The following is a 21,988-nucleotide window of genomic DNA, read 5'->3' on the forward strand; positions in this document are numbered from 1 at the left end:
CTGTCATCACACTCTCCCCGTCTATGTGTAAAATCGCAATTGGTTGAAAGGTTGTAACGACGTTATCGGCCACGCCCTCTCCGGAAAAGGAGGACAGGTTGAAGATGGCGCTGTCCCTGAAGTACATTCTCCGCTCAGGAAGGGTACGAAAGCCTCATAAAAAGATGTCAATGTGTAGTTTTGGGAGTATTTCTGGATAATGTGGTTATTGTGGTCTCTATAACTTCCCACAGAATGCTGTGTCGGTTCTTCGGCGGCAGGCCTTTCATGGGAGCGCCCCGGCCGCGGTGCAGGTCAGTGTTAGCAGCTAGCATGCTAGCTTCCCCAAGACTGGTTTATGCTTTCCGCGTCCGCTAGGTCTGTGTTGCTCCGTGCGGACAAATGACGTCATTTTCATACACACGCCCCCTCGAATGACTCTTTTCATGGGGAAAATTCACGCTCCATGCACCTGCCCATTTTTCTAACTACGCGAACGGAGACACGCAGAAAAATGGGAGACGAGCAGGAGATCATCGCAGCAAGTATAGAAATACCGTCATTTAAATGAGGCAGCCTACCCTGAAGCACAGTAGTTTAAACATAAAGAAACAAGCTGTTTTTATTTTCTTTTGACAAAAGCTATCCTTTACTTACACAAAAAAACAGTTGTATTTTGTTTTGTATTTGTTTTCTTGTTTTTTGGACGTCATTTCTGACATTTGTACTTTTAAAACAATGACAATTGCACTGTATTTTTTTCGTACTTGAGAATTGCACTACAAGACCGTGTAGTACTTCTTTTTAACTGTCGTTTTCTTTTTCACGAGTTATGAGTACAAAACTAAGACAGTTGTTTGTATATAAGTATTTGGTATGCATTAAAAAGAGTATTTTATTTACAAGTCAAAGCAGTCCTGTGTTGTCTTCAACCACGTTCAGCATGCCTTTTGTAAGCGCATTCTCCTGCCAAGTCCCTGTGGTGTTAAAGGACGAGTGGACCGCCTTCTCTTCATTTTCTGTCGCAACAGCAAATAAATACAAAACAATTCCTCTTCTTCAAGAAGTAGACGCGCAAGTGTCGCCATTTTGGAAGTCGAGTCAATCGAAGCAATGGCAAACTTCTTCCGCTCTAGTTTATAGTACCGTGGTAGACGTGTGGTTTCGACACACTGCCCCCTGCAGTTTAGGAGCAGACGCCGCACGGAAAAAGTCACACATTGTCTCACGAGTGGATTTCCGGGCAGCTCGTTCGTGTGGTCCACTGCCTGTGGCTTAATGAGTGTATGTCATCCTTTGTCACATTTACGTAATTATCGCTTAAACAGTCTTATCTTCTGACTCCTAAGAGTATTGTTGACTCTCCAGTGAATACATTTGTGAGTGTGTTGCTGTTGATCACATTGTTTGAACGCCACGATAGATTTAACTATGTTGACAACAAAATTCAAACTAGCTCACTGCTCCACAAGTAATAAAGTAAATGTAATTTCAGTAGTACTATGAAACCGTTCCATTTAGATGATATGTAATGATATGGCTAATATGGTTTCACTGTCAGTTCAGTTAAATGGTCTTACACAAGAGAGGGCATCATTCTTAGACTACAGATTGCAAACACCATCAATTCAATTTAACATACGCTGTAATACTGATCCGCTTAGAAGTTGTCATTCTTAAAATTCCAAATTCCCTTATTGATCTGTTGTCAGGTGACTGTTCGTGATGCGTTGAACCAGGCCATGGACGAGGAGCTGGAGAGGGATGAGCGGGTTTTCCTCTTGGGAGAGGAGGTGGCTCAGTACGACGGCGCCTACAAGGTCTGTAGATGTCCTTACTTGTAAATTATTCATCAAGCCATGTTTCCAATCCAATCCAGATCTTTGGATGCCCTTTGAACACAGTGGCAACACTGTGTTTGGTGCACCAACGGAAGGTGACAAAACTCATAAGTGGAGTGGCAATTCTGATTATTCTATAATTTACTATTTGATAGAATTAGTGGTAGTCAAGCCCCACTTGGATATTTTTTTCTTGATTCAGTTGCCAAAGTTCTCTCCTGTGTGGGTTCTGTTGGTTGTCATGCTTGTAATCCTTTTTAATACAACAAAATATACAATGAAATAATCTGTTCCAGGGTCAAACTGTGGCTATTATAAAACCTTTAACTGCCCAGGCAGTGTTTTAAGTTTCATTTTGTTTTCCAATTGGACTGAGCCAGTTGGCAAGGATGTTGTCAATGTTTGAGTTTGCTCTTCATAGGTTCCATACTACCTTCAGAGGACTTTTCTAATGACTTGAAGTTACTGATGTTTTACACAGCACTTGATAATCTGTGTGTGTTGTAGGTGAGCAGAGGTCTGTGGAAGAAGTATGGAGACAAGCGCATCATCGACACTCCAATTTCTGAGGTGAGACTTTCCTGCCTTTCTGAATGTCCTCTTTGCCCTCTTTGAGAGGTAACTGTCATGTCTCAGTGTTGCTAACTTGGTGGTTCCTTGTTACAGATGGGCTTTACTGGTATCGCGGTGGGAGCAGCCATGGTGAGTGTCTCCACTGCATGTGTACACAGACAGTTTTTGTTCCAAACAGCCTGTGATGACATCAACTTCCCTACTTAGGCCGGCTTGAGGCCCATCTGTGAGTTCATGACCTTCAACTTCTCCATGCAAGCCATTGATCAGGTCATCAACTCTGCGGCCAAGACATACTACATGTCTGCTGGCCTGCAGGCGGTTCCCATTGTCTTCAGGGGGCCCAACGGGGCGTCAGCCGGCGTGGCTGCTCAGCACTCTCAGTGCTTCGCCGCCTGGTGTGTACACTTCCCGCGGTCGCCGTCCAGCTCGGGTGCATAACGCAGTCAGTATGTTTGTTTACGTAGACACTGTAGTGAGGGAAGTGCTTTAGCATGACTAACTTTCACACAGATTCTACATTGCTTTTCATCCAGCAACACGTCAGATAATAATCAGATAATGAAATGACACCAGTGTTTCATGTGGCGTATATAATACTTGTTTGACAACAAGAGATATGCTTTCACACAGGTGTCCTGTCTCTGACACTACCTCTGAAGCAGGGGTAATATATGAATTCTCTGACTCCATGCGAATGTAACTTTCCACAGGTACGCTCACTGTCCAGGTCTGAAAGTTGTGAGTCCGTGGAGCTCAGAAGACGCCAAAGGTCTCCTGAAGGCTGCGATCAGAGACGACAACCCAGGTGAGACCAGAGCACAAGCAGCTGTGAGGACTGCGCTCTGGTGGGCAGGGTTGGGCATCGAGTCTCGAGCATCAAACCGGAACTGACATTCCAATTCTCCAGGATCTTTCAAATGTTTGTATTTTGATTCCTAGTTTTGAAGCCCACTTTGTCAACCGGAAGAAATAGCCACAAACACCAATGAAGAAGAAGCCGGCGAACACTAGCGAAGAAGTGGCTAAAAAGTTTGACTTAACTTCAGGAAAAAGAGCAGTCGGCTCAGTGCAACATTTGCATCACAGTATACGTAAAAACGAGGGTGCACGACCAACATGATTAATGTTCACACATTCATTGTGTAGAAATAAGAGTACCTCATCTTTGATGCATTACGTGAGACTTCCTCTAAGCAATCCGAATCAGGGAAGTCAAACAATAAATGTCTGTCTCGTGCCAATGTAACCAAGGGTTTTAGGATGCTAGCAGATGTGGAAGTTCGGCATACATAAAGGACAGCAGCTACGGCCAGGCAGGTTTATTCATTTTGCAATGTCAAGGGACATTCTCAACCCACACAACACATTTCTGGCCTTCAACATAAGAGTGCTTTTGGCTACATCATGTTTACTTGTGTTAACAAAATAAGGGTGCCATAAGAAATAGCTTACACCAACAGTGAGGCAGGAAACCAGGTATACTGCTTTTCAAAAGTAAACAAATTTTGTGAAAGTGTACTCCTGTAAAAAGAAACTTCATAACATTTCTTTTCAAGTTGAATGGTTTGATATTTACATACTGGTTGAAAGTAGCCCTGTAAGAAATTCACAGTAAAGCTGATAGACTGTTCATGTCATTAAAAAATTCATGCAGAAGTTCAGACATTTCATCCAAACAAACTCACTTAAACCATGCAAACTTTTATGACCCTGCTTCTTGAAAGCATCAGAATCGAGAATCATTAGGAACCAGAATTGAAATGAGGAATCTGGATCGAAACCGGTATCGTTCAAATTGAACATGCCCAACCCTAGTGGTGACTTGTTGACTGAGCTGTGCGCATGTTGGCTTGTTGCAGTGGTCTTTCTGGAGAACGAGCTGCTGTACGGTGTTCCCTTCGAGATGTCCGATGAGTCTCAGTCGAAAGACTTCATCATTCCTATCGGCAAGGCAAAGATTGAGAGACAAGGTGAGGGATGTCGTCCAAAGCTTTGGAAAGAGGGTTTCAGGCTGTCAAGGACTTGAGGACTTTACATTGTTTTCTTCTGTGCTTCAGGGACTCATGTCACGTTGGTCTCTCACTCCCGCTACGTTGGCCATTGTCTGGACGCCGCCGCCGTCCTCACAAAGGAAGGAATTGAGTGCGAGGTACAAGACACATCCTGCGTGTAGATACCTGTCCACATCTTTTCACATTTTTAAAAATAACACACATCCTGTGTGTTTGCGCTTGTGTAAGGTGATCAACCTGCGGACGATCCGTCCTATGGATGTGGAGAGCATTGAGGCTAGCGTGATGAAGACCAACCATCTGGTGACAGTGGAAGGCGGATGGCCACAGTTTGGTGTTGGAGCAGAGATCTGCGCCAGGATCATGGAAGGTAACGACACACAGAACTGAAACATGATTGGCAGCTGGATTTTTGTTTGCTTTTTTATTCCTTCAGGTCCAGCCTTTAACTACCTGGATGCTCCGGCTACCAGGGTGACGGGCGTCGACATTCCCATGCCATATGCTAAGATCCTGGAGGACAACAGCGTGCCACAGATCAAAGACATCATCTTCTCAGTCAAAAAGACTCTGAATATTGCTTGACCACACTGAAGAGCCGCTCAGGACAAAAAAAAACGCCCGAATCCTCTTGACAGTATGTGTTGTCACACACAGGTGTTAGTGGTAAAACATTAAAACCCACTTTGTAAATAAAATTCAAGCTTTCCTTACAAATGCTCCCAGTCACTTGACGGAACACCGTCTGCACTCAGAGCTGCTGAGATGCTCTGCTTGAGTCATCACCTCCACTGCAAACCAAGTAAACTTCCTCTTCAAAATAAAAATGTATTCTTATTCCAGTTTGATCGTTGTGACAGTCAACAGGCCAGAATTTGAGCCTTTTGTTGTTTTTACAAGTTCACTGAATTCATGATCTTTATTAAATGTTAACTTAACACCCATCCTACTCTATAAATGTTGTCAATAAATTGTACCTGGGAGTAAACTGATGAGGCAGCTGAAGGTCAGCAGAATTATTTAATGTAGCCGCAGTTTCTTTGGATGTTTTGGTTGCTGTAAATGACTGTTACGCAAATAAAACACTTAGTCATCCTTGCTGTTTTAACTGGAATAATTTGTCACTGGATGAAGTAGAACACAGCATCGATGATGCACCGGAGCAGTGGCTGGGAATCAAACGTGCAGCTCTTATGCTTGAAATATTTTACTGGTGATATTTACAAGGTTGGCTTCAATTTGAACTCAAAGGCAAGAAAAGGTCTGTCCTTAGAAATTAAACAGATATAGAAAATATTTCTAAGTGTTCCAACCCTTGAGAAACTAAAACTACAGTACTGTATCTACAAGTCTTTGTGGAAATTAAACCTGTTGCTTTTGGAACAATTTAACCGAAGTTTGAAATGTGTACAAAAAACAAACATGAAACCAGGAGGAATTAAAATGATGCAAATAAAATGTGACCAGTTTTTTGTTTCCTCAGATTAGATGAGCTAATTTTACAAGCATCTTCAAACAGATTGGTCTGATTTGACAAACCAACAGGAATGAGGGTGGCGCCTCTGTCCTGCTCCATGATTGGAGCGTTCTGTGACATCAGGGAGCCGATAGGTCGGATCGCCCGACCTCCGAGTGCCCCTTCAGCAGGCCGAGCCTCACCACCACCACCCTCCTCTTCCTCTGCTCTGAGCCTTCGTCGTCGTCCTCCAGCTCTTCTTCCTCATGCTTCTCTCTCTCTCGCTTCCTCTGCTTCTTCCTCCTCCTCTTTTCCATCTCTTCTTCTTCTTCTTGCACTACATCCTGCTCTTCATCCTCCTCCTCCTCGTCTTCTTCCTCGTCTTCCTCTTCCTCCTCATCCTCAACATCATCTTCCTCGATGTCTGCCACCTGATCTTCACCCAGCCTCTGCCCTCCGTTCTGTTAGGAAAGAAAATGTTACTCTCCAGGTAAAGTTGAGAAAGTTCTACTGTACTGTTCTACTCACAGTCTTGCTGCTGCCGCGCAGCTGGTGAAGCCGTAACCTGACTGTGTCCTTGTTCTGGCAAAGTCCCAGGCTGTTGAGGGTGTCAAGGGCAGAGCCAGAGCAGCCCTGAAGGCGGAGCTTGGCCCCCAGCGCTGCCTGCAGGAAGTTGTTCTTCCAGATGTTCCTGGTGAAGAGCGGGACCGCCAGTGTCAGCACACTGCGTCGCACCACCTGCATCTGCGCCTCCTCCTGCGACAGCTGGCTACCACACGCACACCAAACAAGGTAAATTTAGGATGTTCATAATTAATGTGGAATTTCAGCAGCTTAAGGGTTGTATTGACGAGGTATTGTCAATACAGTACAATACAGGTCGCTATGAAAGCTTGATTTGATTTCACTACTTGCAGCAACCAGCAGAGGGCGCACGTAACTCAGGCCCACAGGCACACACAACGACTAGTCAGGTGAGTTCAGCATTTAGAGCAGGGCCCTCCAACCTTTTTCTGGAGAGCGCTACTTTTACAAAATGAAAAAGGCCAAGAGCTACTCATTTTTGTAACACTTATTTTCACAGCTTATTTCAACCCAAACCAAGTGAATATGCTTGGTTTACCAGAACATTAGAAAAATGTTGGTATCCACAACTCACATTTTGTATTAAAACATCAATAACACTTTTTTTTGTGCATCTGCATTTTGTATTTCAGAATGCATTTTTTTCCTTTGTGTATCTCACATTAACTGAAAAGCCTCATGTGGTCGTGGGCCCTGATTTAGAGCATGTGATTTTTCCTCAGGCCGCACGGTGCCTAGTGGTTAGGAGATTCAAACCCAGATCTTCCCGATCTCCTGACTGTGTGGCCAACATAGTCAGGAGATCGGTAAGATCTAAAAAGACTTCAGATTTTAACATTGTAATGTGCTTGTTCACTGTAGTTGTTCATCCTCAAAAATACAACTTGCCCCATAGTTGCGTGTAACTCGTCTGGTCCGTCCCAGCGCACAAACCACGGTCCACCAAATGACAGCTGAAGCGCTAGGTATCGAGCCAAAAACCCGAGCTATCAACTCAATGTCCAGTACGACTCTTTGTCAGGGAATAAAGTTTATCAATGTACTTTTGCACAGCCGCACCAGCTGGTATTCGTTACACTCACCCCCCAAAACTCACTCTCATTCAGGTCATGGCACAAATGGTCCACCCCTGCGCACACCCGGCCTACCGAATGAGAGTCGAAAGCGCCAAGCATCAAGCCAAAAACTCAAGCTGTCAACTCGATGTCCAGTGCGACTCTTAAAGGCGTCAGGGAGTGAGGTTTACCAATGTACTTTCGCACAGCTGCATCAAATGGTATCTGTTAAATGTGCACACAGTGTATGTCTACAGCGACACATGGCAGTGTTGTTACATTTCCTGACTGAAGAACTTACTGGCTGCTCTTGACGAGGGCATTGACGGTGGGAAACATGGAGCGCAGGCAGGTGGTGATGAGCGGAGCATGTTCCTGGGCCCAGCTCAGGCAGTGCGCCCAAGGGAAGAAGGACAGCAGCTTTTTGCTTGACACCTTCTGGTGGAAAGGACTGTCAGCATGGCGGGACAGCACCTTCATCTTTAGTGCACACGCATCATGAGAAGAGACATAGGAGAGACTTTGAAGAGGGTTGATAAAGACGTCCACAAGTGGTGAGTAGAAATGGACTGTTCCACCTCACCTCCTCTCTCAGCTCTCTACTCAAGAAGTCCATCATGGGCTTCCTGGCGCCCTTGGCAGACCAAAGAGTCCGGAAGGCAGACTTGTAGCAGGACTTGCTCACCAGCAGCGCTGCTTTGCTCTTCTTGCCCATCCTGAAGCCTCTTTTCTTGTGTTGAACATTCGCCTGCACGCACAAACAACACATTTTCAGCACTCTTTGGCTACTAACAGCAATTGCTTTGACTATTTTTCCTGGTCATGTTTGATGCTCGGCAGAGTTCATCGGGCTCCACGAGGCTGTTTAAATAGGAAATTTGAGCCTGACATCACCCTCTGGAGAGTGCTGACAAGAACACTAAGAATTATGAGGCAAGTTGAACAACAATATAGCAGTGTAATGGTCGTTTATCCACCTGTTTCGCAGAAGGAGGTTTGAGCCACACAACCCGCTTGCCGTTGTTTTTGCGCCAACACTTTGTCCTGATGACCTGGGCGCAGGTTTCGCACACAAACGACTTCTTACTGACGGTCGCCGCGTCTGGGAAGACCCACTGGGCGGCCTCCGGGGTGGTGAAGGTAAACACGGCCCTCCTATTAAAGCCTCGGCCTTGTCGCTCGAAGTGTTCGCTGCAGCAGCAACAGCACGTCTTGTCCTCCTGGACCCTCGCCCGCCGACGGCCGCGCTGACCGGTCGCTTTGGGCAGCTCCTCCTCTGCATCTCTTTGGAGATCAGCGGCGGTGTCGGCATAATCGTGCTCGTTTGACTCGGACGGAGGACGGGCTTCCTCGTCGTTCACCACGGCGCTCTTGGCTTCCTCACTCGTCATTGTAAACAGGGGTTCAGGACTTGTCAGAGAGTAAAACCTACGTTGGCTGCCATTTCTGCTCACATCGCAGCGAGCTAACAGTACAAGCTAACAAGTGACGCCTGCCACAAATGAGCCACATTAACGTCACGCAGCGATGTCTATATGCCAAATCTAAAACACAGCGTGCAGGATATGATAACGAAAAGAATAATCATGAAAAGTATTGATAACTTCAGGTCTGTTTAAAAATAGTACAACTGTGGCCAACAGGAACTAGAGTAAGTCAAACAAAATGACTTCCGTGTTTCTGTGAGCCACCATTGTTCTTACTGCCTCCACGCGAAGGGAGTTGGTACTACATGTCTATCGATCTACGTATGTACATCTACATATCTATCTATCCATCCATCCGTCCATCCATCCGTTTTTGTTTTTACAATTTTTCAGAGACTGAAACAACTTTTTGGGCTGCACGCTGGCCTAGTGGTTAGCTTGTTGGCCACACAGCCAGGAGACCGGGAAGATCTGGGTTTGAATCTCCATTGGGCATCTCTGTGTGGAGTTTGCATGTTCTCACCGTGCTTGCGTGGGTTTTCTCCGGGTACTGGCGACCAGTCAAGGGTGTACCCCGCCTCTCGCCCGAAGTGGATGCTTAATTGGCAGTCCTAGTGTCTGGTCTAGTCTAGTCTCTAGTGTCCGTGCTTGAAAGTTCTTAATGATGTTTTGAAGCCTTTAACGTTATTTATTCAAGTTGGCTTATCTGAAGAGTCGCACTGGAAGTTGCTGGCCGTTAGGCGTCTATGGTTTAGTGTGGGGTCAAGCTGCCGTCTGGCAGAGGAGAGTGAGACGATGAAGCCGAAGACAGGAGATGAATACAAGTTGTCAGGTTCCAGGTAGGAGCTGAATAATGTTTTTTAATACCCTTTTAGTCACTAACATGTTGTGCTATTTAACTAGCATAGGTAGCTAACTGCAAGAGGCTGGGTTAGACTGATGATTTGATGAAACAGCACGGCAAAGGACGCTATATTGGCACATTAGACACGAGTGGCGTATGGTGAGGTTCATCGCTGGGGAGGCACCAGTGGTGGTTCTGGCTTGAATGACACCCTGGGCGGACCAATGCTGTGGCGCCTCCCATTCCACCTCAAACACAAATTCATACTACTAGTTTTTATTACAAAGACTTTTTAAAAAACTATATTATGTTACACAGACATAAAACATTATATAATAGACCAAAAATATATAAAATACCACGCAAATAGAATGTTGTTGGGTTTTTTTGCAGTGCAGAAATCCTTCACTACAGCTCCCGAGACCTCCTTACCTCAATCTCAAACACATACTCCCACAACTGTTGTTTACAAATGTTTTTTTTCAACTGCAGAAGTTGCTCCAAAATATTTGCACAAGCGCCACTTAAACTGGATTTGATTTACGTCCCTATTTACACATTTAAAACTTTCTGTGAAGAAAACAAATGAATAGCAGTTAACCGATAGCCTCCAAGTAAAGTTAGCTTTTACGATCATATACATTGCATAATGTGGCGTACATAAAGTCCTAATGACGTAGCTCCATACCTTTATTTGGCCCTTTTCTTCTTTCATCCTTTTTTTTTTTTGTGCACCTGCTTTGATTTTGTCTTTTCCTGACTGAAATTAATGACATTTTAATCGTCATCCCCCACCATCACTCAAAAAGCAGTCAAGGCTAAAACAACTCATATTGACTCATAATTCGTGCCTTTTTATTTAACATTTCAGTAGTGAAATAACATGTGTGAGACTCTTGGTCTGCGATATACTGAATATAATATAAAGAATGAAATGTGTGTGGGTTTTTTTTTTTTTTTTTAGCAATTGCTGTTGTAATTTACTTTTTTTTAACCTTGTAATTAACCTGAGGGCTGAGGCCTAGCAGTGAACTCAACCGCCAGGTGGTGGACGTTTCGTTTGCCCACATCTGAGCAGCATGGGGGCGCGAGTATCCCGCCTGCGGAGGGCGCCAATTTGCCACACATATCCTGACATGAGGACGAAATGAGCGCTGACTGCAAATACAGTGGCGTGAAAAGGTGTCTTCTGCCTTCCTGATTTCTTATTCTTTTGCATGTTTGTCACACTTAAATGTTTCAGATCATCAAACTCATTTAAATTTTAGTCGATGACAACACAACTCAACAAAAAATGCAGTTTTTCAATGAAACTTTCTTTTATTAACGAAGAAAAAAATCCAAAATACAGTGGTGTGAAAAAGTGTTTGCCCGCTTCCTGATTTTTTTTTGTTTTGTTTTGTTTGCATGTTTGTCACATTTAAAGGGATAGTTTGAATTACTTACCCCCTACTTGGTCTCCTAAGTCCAGTTCTGGACAGATTTCCGTGATGAAGAACATAGTTCCACTTAGTTGCTGGGGACATTTAAGTAAAGAGTTTGGCTTCTCAAAACAATATGCGTTCAAAAGGTTAATACATTTGCATCACAAAAATGCCTTCTCAATAAAATCAAACCTCACAAAACGCTTGCCGTTATATCTGTCTCTCGCCGTATCCCTGCGCACTGTCGCCTGTGCGTTCATGTGTATGTGACGAAGACGCTCGCATCTACTTCCGCGATCTTGTTTACGTATGTGTTCCACAGCGGAAGAAGATGCGAGCGTCTTTGTTTGTGGGTTCGATTCCACGTCTTCCCGTGATCGTGTCGAAGTATCCTTGGGCAAGATACTGAACCCTCAGTTGCTCCTGATGCTGTGTAATCAGCAGGTAAATGTGCTAACAGTGTCAAAGCGATTTGAGTGCCTCGGAGGTGGAAAAGTGCTATACAAGTGAAAGACCAATTATCATTTTACCATTTTACTTTTGCCAGTGCTTTTCAGCATGCTTGGGGATATGATGTGCTCTTTTAAACATCTGAAAATACTGTAAGACTGTCACTTTTATAGAATTGGCTTCATTATCTTTTTAATGTAACATTAATGTTTACACCAACAAATGTTAACCATAGGATCAAATCACATCGATCTTATTGTATCGAATCATTCTGTTTAAAAATTTTTGTTTTTCTAAATCATATCACAACCTGTGTATCCAGATGCATATTTAGGCCATATTTTGGCAGCATAAAACTGAAACACAGCCACACCGTGTTTAATCCTGACCCCTCCCTGAGCTTCTCAGAGCTCGAGATGATTTATGTGGCTCTAACATGCCAGAGATGTACTTTGGCACGAGACCATGAAAAAACTTGTCCACAAGCAGTGCTGTTTTAAAGTCTATTCCATGATCGACAGGAAGTCAGTGCAGAGACCTGAGTACTGTACTAATATGGTCATATTTCCTGGTTCTAGTCAGGACTCGAGCATCAGCGTTCTGGATGTATTGCAGCTGTTTTACAGCTCGTTTAGAGAGCCCAGTAAGAAGGCCGTTAAAGTAGTCTAGCCTGCTGGAGACAAAGGCATTTGATTTGGGCATTGTTGTTTAGGTGGTAAAAAGCGAATGATGTCATTGATTTAATGTGGCTGTTAAAGTTCACATCTGAGTCCATTATTACCCGGAGATTTTTAACCTGATGATTAGTTTTTAGAGAAAGCGTCTCAAGGTGGCTAATAACACTTTCTCTTTGTTTCTGTGGGCTGAAGACAAAAATTTCAGTTTTGTCTAAGTTTAGCTGGAGAAAGTTGTTTTGCATCCACACACTGATCTGTTTGATGCAATGACAAAGTAAATCTGCAGGACCATGTTCACTGGCCATCAGTGACACGTAGATCCGCGTGTCATCTGCATAGTTGTGATAGAACACATTGCAGCTGCGTATTAGCTGGCCTAAAGGCAGCATGTACAGATTGAACAACAGGGGTCCCTGGATTGACCCCTGGGGAACTCCACAGGTTATAGCCATTTGGTCTGAGACACAGTTATCAATTCCAACAAAGTACTTCTGTCCTGTCCTCCAGAACTTGAAACAGTTTAGAGCATTACCAGAGATTCACACCCAATTTTCTAACCTCTGTATTAAGATCACATGGTCATCTGTGTCAAAGGCAGTGCTCAGGTGTAGCAGAACTAAAACTGAGAATTTGCCTGCATCTGTGTTCAGGCGGATATCATTTGTCACCTTGATCAGAGCTGTCTCAGTGCTGTGATGAGGCCTAAAGCCTGATTGAAAAGTATCAAACACATTGTTAGAGAGGAGAAGGCGGGACGCTGATGGACTCAGACTGCAGATGATCTCTTCAACTGTTTTGTCAGGTTTTGTTAGGTTCATTTAAAAGAAAAGAAATGAAATCATCAAGACTTGGGGAAAAAGTACAATGTTTTCAAAGTGAAAAAAGCAGTAAGCGACAGAAGCGAGCAGGAGCAGGCATGCTGCACATGACAGAAGCAGGAAGCTAGCCTGTAAAGAGAGTACACCGTATCAAAAGCAAACTTTACTCAAATTCAAGCGTATTTAACACTGTAATTGGAATGTCAAGAGAGTTTAAACAAACAAACAACATAATAAATTCAACAAAGAAGAATAAAACCCCAGTGAAAAGTCTCTCTCAAAAATTGCTCTTCAAAATTGCACTTAAAAAATCACAATATTACTGATTTTGAATCAGAGTCAGTTTTGTTATTGTCTGAATATTGGGGAAAAAAACTGAGAAATAACCAGAAAATAGGAAGTTCACATTGTGTGTCACTGCAGCTCAATTGCATATACACTTCCTTGATTCAATATTAGCAACGTGTGTGGAATACACTGTTCCACATAGGGGGGTAATGTTTTGTCAGAGTTTGGTCAATGTACATTTCAAGTTGTGATGCCTTATCTTGACGCTCCAATCCTTCCCTCTTCCTCCTGTGCTTGCAGCAGCAAGAAAGACACTCCAGAAAGTCCTCTTAATTTTGTTCACTTTACTTTCAAAACTCAAACAATATTCCAATATGACAAAAATACAAAGCGTGTGTAAAGATGACAAAAAAAGATATGTGGTGTGAAAGTGTTTACCCCCTTCCTGATTTCTTTTTTTATGTGCAGGTTTGGCACACTTAAATGTTTCAGATCAACAAACAAATTGAAATATTAGTCAGTGACAACACAACTGAACACAAAATGCAGTTTTTAAATGAAACTTTTTATTATTACGGGAGAAAAGAAAACCTTTGCAAACCTACATGGCCTACATGGCCCTGTGTTAAAACAACTTAACTGAGATTAATTGAGATCTATCAGTTTGCAAAATGTTATAAAGCCAATTCTAAAGTTTTGGGACTCCAGCGAACCACAGTGAGAGCTATTATCCACAAATGGCAAAAAATGGAACAGTGGTGAACCTACCGAGTAGTGGCCGGCCAACCAAAATTACCCCAAGAACACAGCAGACTGAATTATGACAATTCTGCAAAGATGAGTGGGGCAAAATTCCTCCACAGTGCTGTAAGAGACGCTTCCTTTGACAAAACTTCACAATTTCAGTTTCCGCTTCAGTCATCACAAGTCAGATGCTTTCCTTTGACAGCTGGCTTGAATGCAATCCTCTTGCTTCCTTCACCTGATGCGTTTAGACCCTTTCTCTTTTCCTTCAGTTCTTTCAACAAATCTTTAAGCTTGAGAAACCAGACTCCAGCACACTACAATGCTGTCCAAGAAGAACAGTGGTCCATCCTCTGGTTCATGGAATCTTTGGGCTCTTGTACCTGCATGACGTGTACCTCACTCCTTTGACCTATAGACATCCAGCATTCCAGGCTCTGGATTTTTAGGCCATTGGTCTGGTGAGCTGAGCAAGACAGCTCTCATTTTTCAAAAATGCTTCCATAATTTGTCGCCACACGGACGTCTCTGAGTGTCGGACACGACTGACTGAGGGGGAAGAATGCTAGTAGCTCGCAGGCGTGACAAATGGCATTGGAAAAACCCTCCCATCTCACTACGGTCTCCTGTTTGGCTTCCCTGTTAAAGTTATGGAAAAGGCAAGTGTTAAAGGCAAGTGGATAAATCCAAAGTTGTGTGTCGACATTGTTCCACGGATATCGGGTATGCTGCAGGAAAGACGTGTAAGGCACTTAAAACGGCATCATCCGGCAGTGAATGTTGCATCTACCAGAAAGAAAACCAGTTTAGTGCAAACACCGATAACTTCAGCATATAAATAACCTCTTGCAAATAATTCTGACCGGACCAAAGAAGTTTTTTACATCCATATTCAGTTGTTGAGAGCACTGGCTTAAAGTACAGTCATGGAAAAAATGATTAGATCTTGTTCATTTTTATGCCTGATGCAACTACAGGTACATTTGTTTGGACAAATATAACAATAACAAAAATAGCTCATAAGACTTAAATTGTTTGGCAGTACAATGCTTCTAGCTATTCATGTAAGAACTTGAAGAATGTGATTGTGGTTATTATCAAGAAAACCATGGAAGTTGCTAGATATCAGCTCTTAAATTCAGCTCTTATGAGCTATATTTGTTATCATCATTATATTTGTCCAAACAAATGTACCTTTAGTTGTACCAGGCATTAAAATGGATCAATAAACTGAAGAAACACGGGTGGTCTAAAATTTTTATTTTAGATTTGTATATGATTTAAGTTCTTGAACCTCGCTACGAAATACCATCACGTCCTCACTTTAGCCAGAATGTTATACCAGCACTTGATGAAAACTATAAAAGTGATGTCGTCAATGTGTCCGCTATTTCACGTACGACAGATGGTTGGACTTCACGTGCAACAGAGAGCCATTCAACTGTCACTGTCTATTATATTTCGCCACAATGTTTAAACAATTGTTTAAATACAACAGTTTATTTTATTTGTATTTTTCTAATTTATTAGAAATAAGACCGAAAAATTAACCGAACCCGAGCACTTCAAGAAACTGAACTGAACCGAAATTACATTTTAGTGTACCGTTCCACCCCTAGTGTAGATATATCTCCACTGAGATGTCTGGGAATGCTCCAGGATTGCTGCAATCCTATTTGCAACAAACATCATGAATCTGGTGTGCTCACTGTTCAAGTACTTCAGCACGGCTGTGCTATCAGTCCAGAAAACTGATTCCTGGAGGTCTAGCTCCAGTTCTTTCCTCGGACGCTTAACCATCTTTATTACAACTGTGGCTGCAGTTAATTCCATTCTTGGAACAATTGGAGACTTCAAACATGCGACCCTTTTGTCTTTGCTAGGATCAAGCTGGATTGATCTTCACCAGTTGAACAGCGCATCAGCAAGTAGCTTGTGGTTGCATATGCATCTTCACTCGTGTCAGCAAAGCGATGAAGCTGCGCAAAAGTTGGCACACCAAACTGCTTCAACTTGACGCATCTGTCAACTTCAGATTTTTCAAGTTGTGACAGACTTGCGATCCACTTTTTCCAACTCTTAACCACTGTGTCAGGCAGGTCTTCATCCCAGCCATATTTCCGCCGACATAAACCCTGCAGTATTCTTTTTGGTTGGCAATATTACAGGAGCAGGAAAGCCCAGTGGATCAGAAATGGAACTTAAAGCAGGCCTCTCCTAGTGTGTGGTTGATCTTGAACTTGAACTGATTAGATTTGGCACACCACTGGATGCCCAATGTTCTTTCCATTGGCAGGTAATCTTCATCCAAGTCCAGATCTTGAAATCCCTGGGCTTGTTCCTTTTCTGGGATGGAGTTAAGCACATTACTACTATTCCTTCACCATTTTGTCAGCCGAAATCCTCCCTTTGTCAACATATTCTTGAACTCAACACACAGGGTAATGGCTGCATTTTTGTCAGAAGCAGATTTAAGACCGTCATCCACCTAAAAATTCTTGTCGGTCGCACAGCTCCAGCTTGTAGTTCCCACCACTTACTCTGACCTGGTGGAACATGGCCTCCACATCAGCCATGACCGCCACAACTTCAGCATGCTCACCCCCTAATGAGCTTGTAAGGTCAGGTCCCTCTGCAACTGCCATGTTTGACCAGCATTAAGCTCCAAAAATTCTTGCTGCAGGCTAAAATCCACTTGTAGCTCATTTTATACAACATCCACATTGTCATCATCCTCCATTAATTAATATGCATAATCAAATGAGTCAATTTAGATAGCTTGTACCTACGTGCATGCATCTGTCTAGTTTTGTGTTCCTCTACAGCCTTTTCATGTCATTTTTACTGTTCGTTTTCCACTCTCTTGTGCATCCATGACAAGCCAATATTTCCACAGTAAATCAATAAAAATGTGCAAGCACTGTAGTATCTCACTGTGTCACTCAGCTGAACAGCAATCCTCCATTTTTTAACTTTCACTTTAAAGCAGTGCACTCACGTACTTGCCGCCACCCTCGTTGACTTGAGCCTTTCCTTCTTTGCAATCCGCTTCCAGTAGGAGCCGGAATACTCGTTTCAGACGAGTATGCGTGACTGATTTGCCGAATACGAGCATAAAACGAGTACAGCTCGTCATTACAGTATCTGTAATCAGGATGAAGGAAAATCCTCATTGGGTAAAACTACTTATGTATTCACTCTTCACACTCTGTGATTGGCCAGTCACACACAGTGACCGCCCCTCCCTAGATAGACTCCCAACAGCCGTAGAGAGGAGCACGCTTTGCATTTGACAAGACGGAGTTGAAAACTGCTCATGTCGCATTGGTCACTGTCTCCACTCCGGACATTTTTATTTTTAGGTTTTCCTCAGCTCAGCTCGTATCTAAAGTTACTTGGTAAACTTCTTTTGTTACGTACACGCTACATTTGACAAGACAGAGCTTTAAAAGGCTTGTGTTGCGTCGGTCACTGCTGGTGTTTTTTTTTTTTGTCTGCTTGCTTCTAATTTGTTTGATGATAGAACGTCAGTCGGAAAACTTGGCTTGTAGTACTGTGCTTTTGAGAAAACTACAGTGAACAAGGCTGACAGACTATTTCCCTGTTTGCCATCACTGGATGTTTGCATGAATCACCAACTTCACACAGATCATTAAAAAATAATTACAGTTGTACAGATGACCTACACACATGCACATTATGCATATAGCTGAATAATAAACAGTAAATATAGCAACTTCTCATCAATCCATGTCAATTTCACACTTAAAATAATGTACAGATTTAAGCCCCACCCATTTCCGGTTAAACCACACCCACTTCCAGTTTACTCAGAGTACAGATACGGATACAGATAATGTAGATGGGTGAACAGATACAAATACAGATAGTGGTGTACTCGCTCATCCCGAGCTTCCAGTCAGGCTGTTCCACATACCGTTAATCCACGCAGAGCAACTAAATTGTAGATACCAAGTTGTGAAGCCTTCGCTTGACGCGCCAATTCTTCCCTCGTCATCGTCTGCTTGCACGAGCAAAAAAAACACTCCAGAAACTCCTCTTCGTTTTGTTCACTTTACTTTCAAAACTCAGACAATATTCCAATATGACAAAATCTATTTGTGGTGGTCCACCACAAATAATGTTAACATTTGGTTAGCCACTCTGGGTGGGTCACCAATGTTAGCAGCTGGCTCCGTTGGGCTGCCAGGAGTTCAAGAACTGGAGTTAACTTCTTAAGCCAGTGAATCATGTCGGACGCTTATGCTGTCCAGCTCTTCATCTTGGACACGCTTCACTGGATATCTGGCATTATTATGACTATTGGATCTTGTTCTGGGGTTTGTTGTGCTCTGCTTGTAATTGCTACATTCATGCTTATATTGACATTTATTGGTATTCTTAGAACTAAATAGACATTCAGAAAATTGTTGCTGATTAATTGGAATTGTACCTACATAGATTTATATAAAAAAATTTACATTCTTAGAAGTTATCAGCAACTATGAAGTGGCATCAAGTTCTGCCGATTTACTGAAATGACCTCCACCAGCGATAACTGTTCTTCACTTTTAAATAGGTCAAAATTGACGCCTCGGAAAAGTGCTTGTACCAGAAAAGTTTAGAAGAATGAACCAAAAATGTTTTATTTTGGGGCAGGTCCAGACATGACACAACAGACAAAAATTGACCCCTTCAGAGGGGTGTCATTTTCTGCCATTTGTGGTTCCTGCTAGGACCTGTGATAATGGTGTGGGACGTTTGCACCACATCCCGGACTAGAAAGGTGACACAGAAGCAACTCTTAGATTTTGCAACAGGTCTGGAACTGAAGAAACGACATCCATCCATTTTCTATGCCGCTTATCCTAATCCTAATCAGGGCATCCCAGTTTACTTCAGGCAAGAGGCGGGTACACCCAATCACAGGGCACATATGGACAAACAACCATTCACACTCACATTCATACCTATGGACAAGTCGGGGTCTAACATGCATATTTTTGGAATGTGGGAGGACTACACGGAGAAAACCCACACACGCACGGGGGGAACATGCAAACTCCACACAGATGGTCAACGGAGATTCAAACCAAGGTCTTCCTGGTCTCCTGACTGTGTGGCCAACACGCTGACCACTCAGCCACTGTGCGGCCCGAAGAAACGACATAAAATGTAGTTTCTTAACCCATTTTTGAACCCTGCTGGGACCCCCCATTAAGTTGTGCAAGGTTTCCCAACACCACACCAGAGCACAAATGTGCAATGGAATGGAATGTGCAAAAATGAGATGGACAGCACAGGATTTATTGACTGATCTGTTCTAAACAAAAAGTCTGTTCAAATATTGTTTTACATTTCCAAATTGGTGTTTTTGGTATTTTTCTGAGCTCCGCACCCTCCTAGTACTCGTCTCCAACAGCTTCACAAGCTTTTTGTACTTTCTATGCAGATGTTGATGGAAATTGTTGGAACATCTTGACCCGCAAAGAGGACCAATGTGGCCTGCACTTCCACAGTTATAGATGCAGAATGGAGACCCGGGTCACATGGTCTGTGTGTTTATATGTTCACTGAAGCTACATTTACAGACATAGCAGTAGTCAAGTGTGTCCTCTGCTACATGTAGATGGGGGAGCTGGTGACTCTAAATGTTGGTGGCTGTTTGTACAACACATCGCTGACCACACTGAGGCGCTACCCAGACTCCATGCTGGGGGCCTTGTTCCGAGGAGACATGCCCATCCTCAGGGACGCAAACAGAAACTACTTCATTGACCGCTATGGGACACTTTTTCGGTAAGCGCTTGGTTATGGTAATGGTTTCATTTATTTCACCATGCATACAAGGTACACAATTTGCATTTTCACATGGTTGTTTCAGGGTTGGCTGGCGACCAGTCCAGGGCGTACCCCGCCTGTCGCCCGAAGTCTGCTGGGATAGGCTCCAGCATGCCTCCGCGACCCTAATGAGGATGAAGCGGTATAGAAAATGGATGGATGGAAAGCAGCGGTGCCCATTACATTGATCGCGAGATATGGTCGATCACGAAAGTAGCATGGGTCGATCGCGTGTGTCACCCATATCATGAACGTCACATTGTAGATGTCACGTGACATTAGTCAGCTGACATTAAGTGCCCCTCCTCATTCGCTCTTGCGCCTCCGCGCCAATGTAAGTGGTGAACAGATGTCTCCAGCAGCATGGATATGCAACTTTTATCTTTATTATTCTCCATCCCATCCATCCATTTTCTATCTTCTCCTGATTAGGGTCGCGGGGCATGCTGGAGCCTATCCCAGCTGACTTTGGGCGACAGGCGGGGTAACCCTGGATCCCTATATCTATAACAAGAATTATCCCTTTACTTGTAGCGGCTAGTTCTGATGTGTGTCACAAGGTGGTGTGCTAGAGTTTGGAACCCACGATGCAGAGAGACATGAGAGATATGAGGGCAAAACGGTCTAATACAAAAAAAATTACTCCACCAGAGTACAAGGTAAAATACAAAAATAGACAGTCCAAAAAGTCACAACAAAAAAAGACACGGGCTAGGCCACAAAAGGGAAACGAAAAGCACTGCCAGAAAAATAACAGCATCGATACTGAAGAAGTACATGAATGATTTTGGTCTTTGTGATGCTTGGCGCTCTTATCACCCTACTCACAGGGAATATACCTATTTCTCACCAGTGCACCACACCTACTCTCGTATTGACTACTTTTTGACAAGCAACTCAGTCATATCAGACATCTCAAACATTCACATACACCCTATCACCATTAGTGACCACGCCCCAGTCTCTCTTTTTCTCACTAACCAAACAATGAGCACTCCTACTAGATGCTGGAGATTAAATACATCATTACTAAAAGACTCAGACTTCCTAAAATACTTTGAAAGAGAGTGGACAATGTTTTTAGACTTCAATGACCAACCCGGTGTTTCGGCTAGTATTCTGTGGGAGGCAGCAAAAGCAGTAATGCGCGGAAAAACCATTTCATATTCATCATATAAGAAAAAGAAAGAGAGATTACTAGAATCAGAGTTGGAGAAAAAAATCCAACTCCTCGAAACCGCTCATGCTGACTCAAAGGATGAGCATATCCTAAGTAACCTAAGGAAACTGAAACTAGACTTAAAAGAAATTACTGACAAGAAAATTCAGTTCCAACTGCAGAGACTACGTTTCGAAAAGTTTGAGCATGGCAATAAACACGGAAAATACTTAGCTAACCAGCTAAAAGTCAATAAAGAAAAAAGCTCTATCTCCTCCATTAGAAACTCAGGAGGTCACATCACTCACCTCCCGGAAGAAATTAATTCTGTCTTTAGGAGCTTTTATAAAAATCTATATACACCTCAGATTAAACCATCTCTCCCAGATATCAAAACATTTCTCAACAACATAGAATTACCAAAATTAAATGACGAACAGGTGACCAACTCAGATGTACCCATTTCATTCATAGAACTCCATAACGCTCTACACCGGTTGCCGAATAATAAAGCACCAGGACCTGACGGTTTCCCTGCCGAGTTTTATAAAATATTCTGGCCATTACTATCTCCAATATTTCTTAGAATGGTTTTGGAAATTAAAGACAGTTCATGCTTGCCTCCAACCATGAACTCAGCTACAATCAGTCTCCTGCTGAAACCGGATAAGGACCCAACACTACCTTCCAGTTATCGTCCAATTTCACTGATTAATGCAGATCTTAAAATAATATGCAAAGCGTTAGCTATAAGGCTGGAAAAAGTTACCCCTCATATAATACACCCTGATCAATCAGGATTTATTAAGGGG

The 21,988-nt window shown here is 43.1% G+C and overlaps 2 protein-coding genes across 2 annotated transcripts; one reads left to right on the forward strand and one right to left on the reverse strand.

Annotated features, from left to right (window-relative positions):
• The first annotated feature begins 46 nt into the window (after positions 1-46).
• Positions 47-5,503, forward strand: pdhb (pyruvate dehydrogenase E1 subunit beta). The gene is made up of 11 exons (XM_054784238.1): positions 47-143; positions 234-293; positions 1,692-1,799; positions 2,328-2,390; positions 2,487-2,522; positions 2,601-2,791; positions 3,107-3,201; positions 4,256-4,366; positions 4,454-4,545; positions 4,637-4,778; positions 4,845-5,503. The coding sequence occupies exons 1-11, from the start codon at positions 105-107 to the stop codon at positions 4,991-4,993; spliced, it is 1,086 nt and encodes a 361-aa protein (XP_054640213.1). The 5' UTR covers positions 47-104; the 3' UTR covers positions 4,994-5,503.
• On the reverse strand, positions 5,410-9,175 carry LOC129186211 (uncharacterized). The gene is made up of 5 exons (XM_054784237.1): positions 8,482-9,175; positions 8,088-8,252; positions 7,806-7,984; positions 6,393-6,633; positions 5,410-6,325 (listed from the first exon to the last, which is right to left on the reverse strand). Exons 1-5 carry the CDS (start codon positions 8,893-8,895, stop codon positions 6,005-6,007), a joined length of 1,320 nt encoding a protein of 439 aa, XP_054640212.1. The 5' UTR covers positions 8,896-9,175; the 3' UTR covers positions 5,410-6,004.
• Positions 9,176-21,988: the final 12,813 nt, after the last annotated feature.

The sequence above is a fragment of the Dunckerocampus dactyliophorus genome, chromosome 8 (assembly GCF_027744805.1).
Source record: "Dunckerocampus dactyliophorus isolate RoL2022-P2 chromosome 8, RoL_Ddac_1.1, whole genome shotgun sequence".
Taxonomy (NCBI): domain Eukaryota; kingdom Metazoa; phylum Chordata; class Actinopteri; order Syngnathiformes; family Syngnathidae; genus Dunckerocampus; species Dunckerocampus dactyliophorus.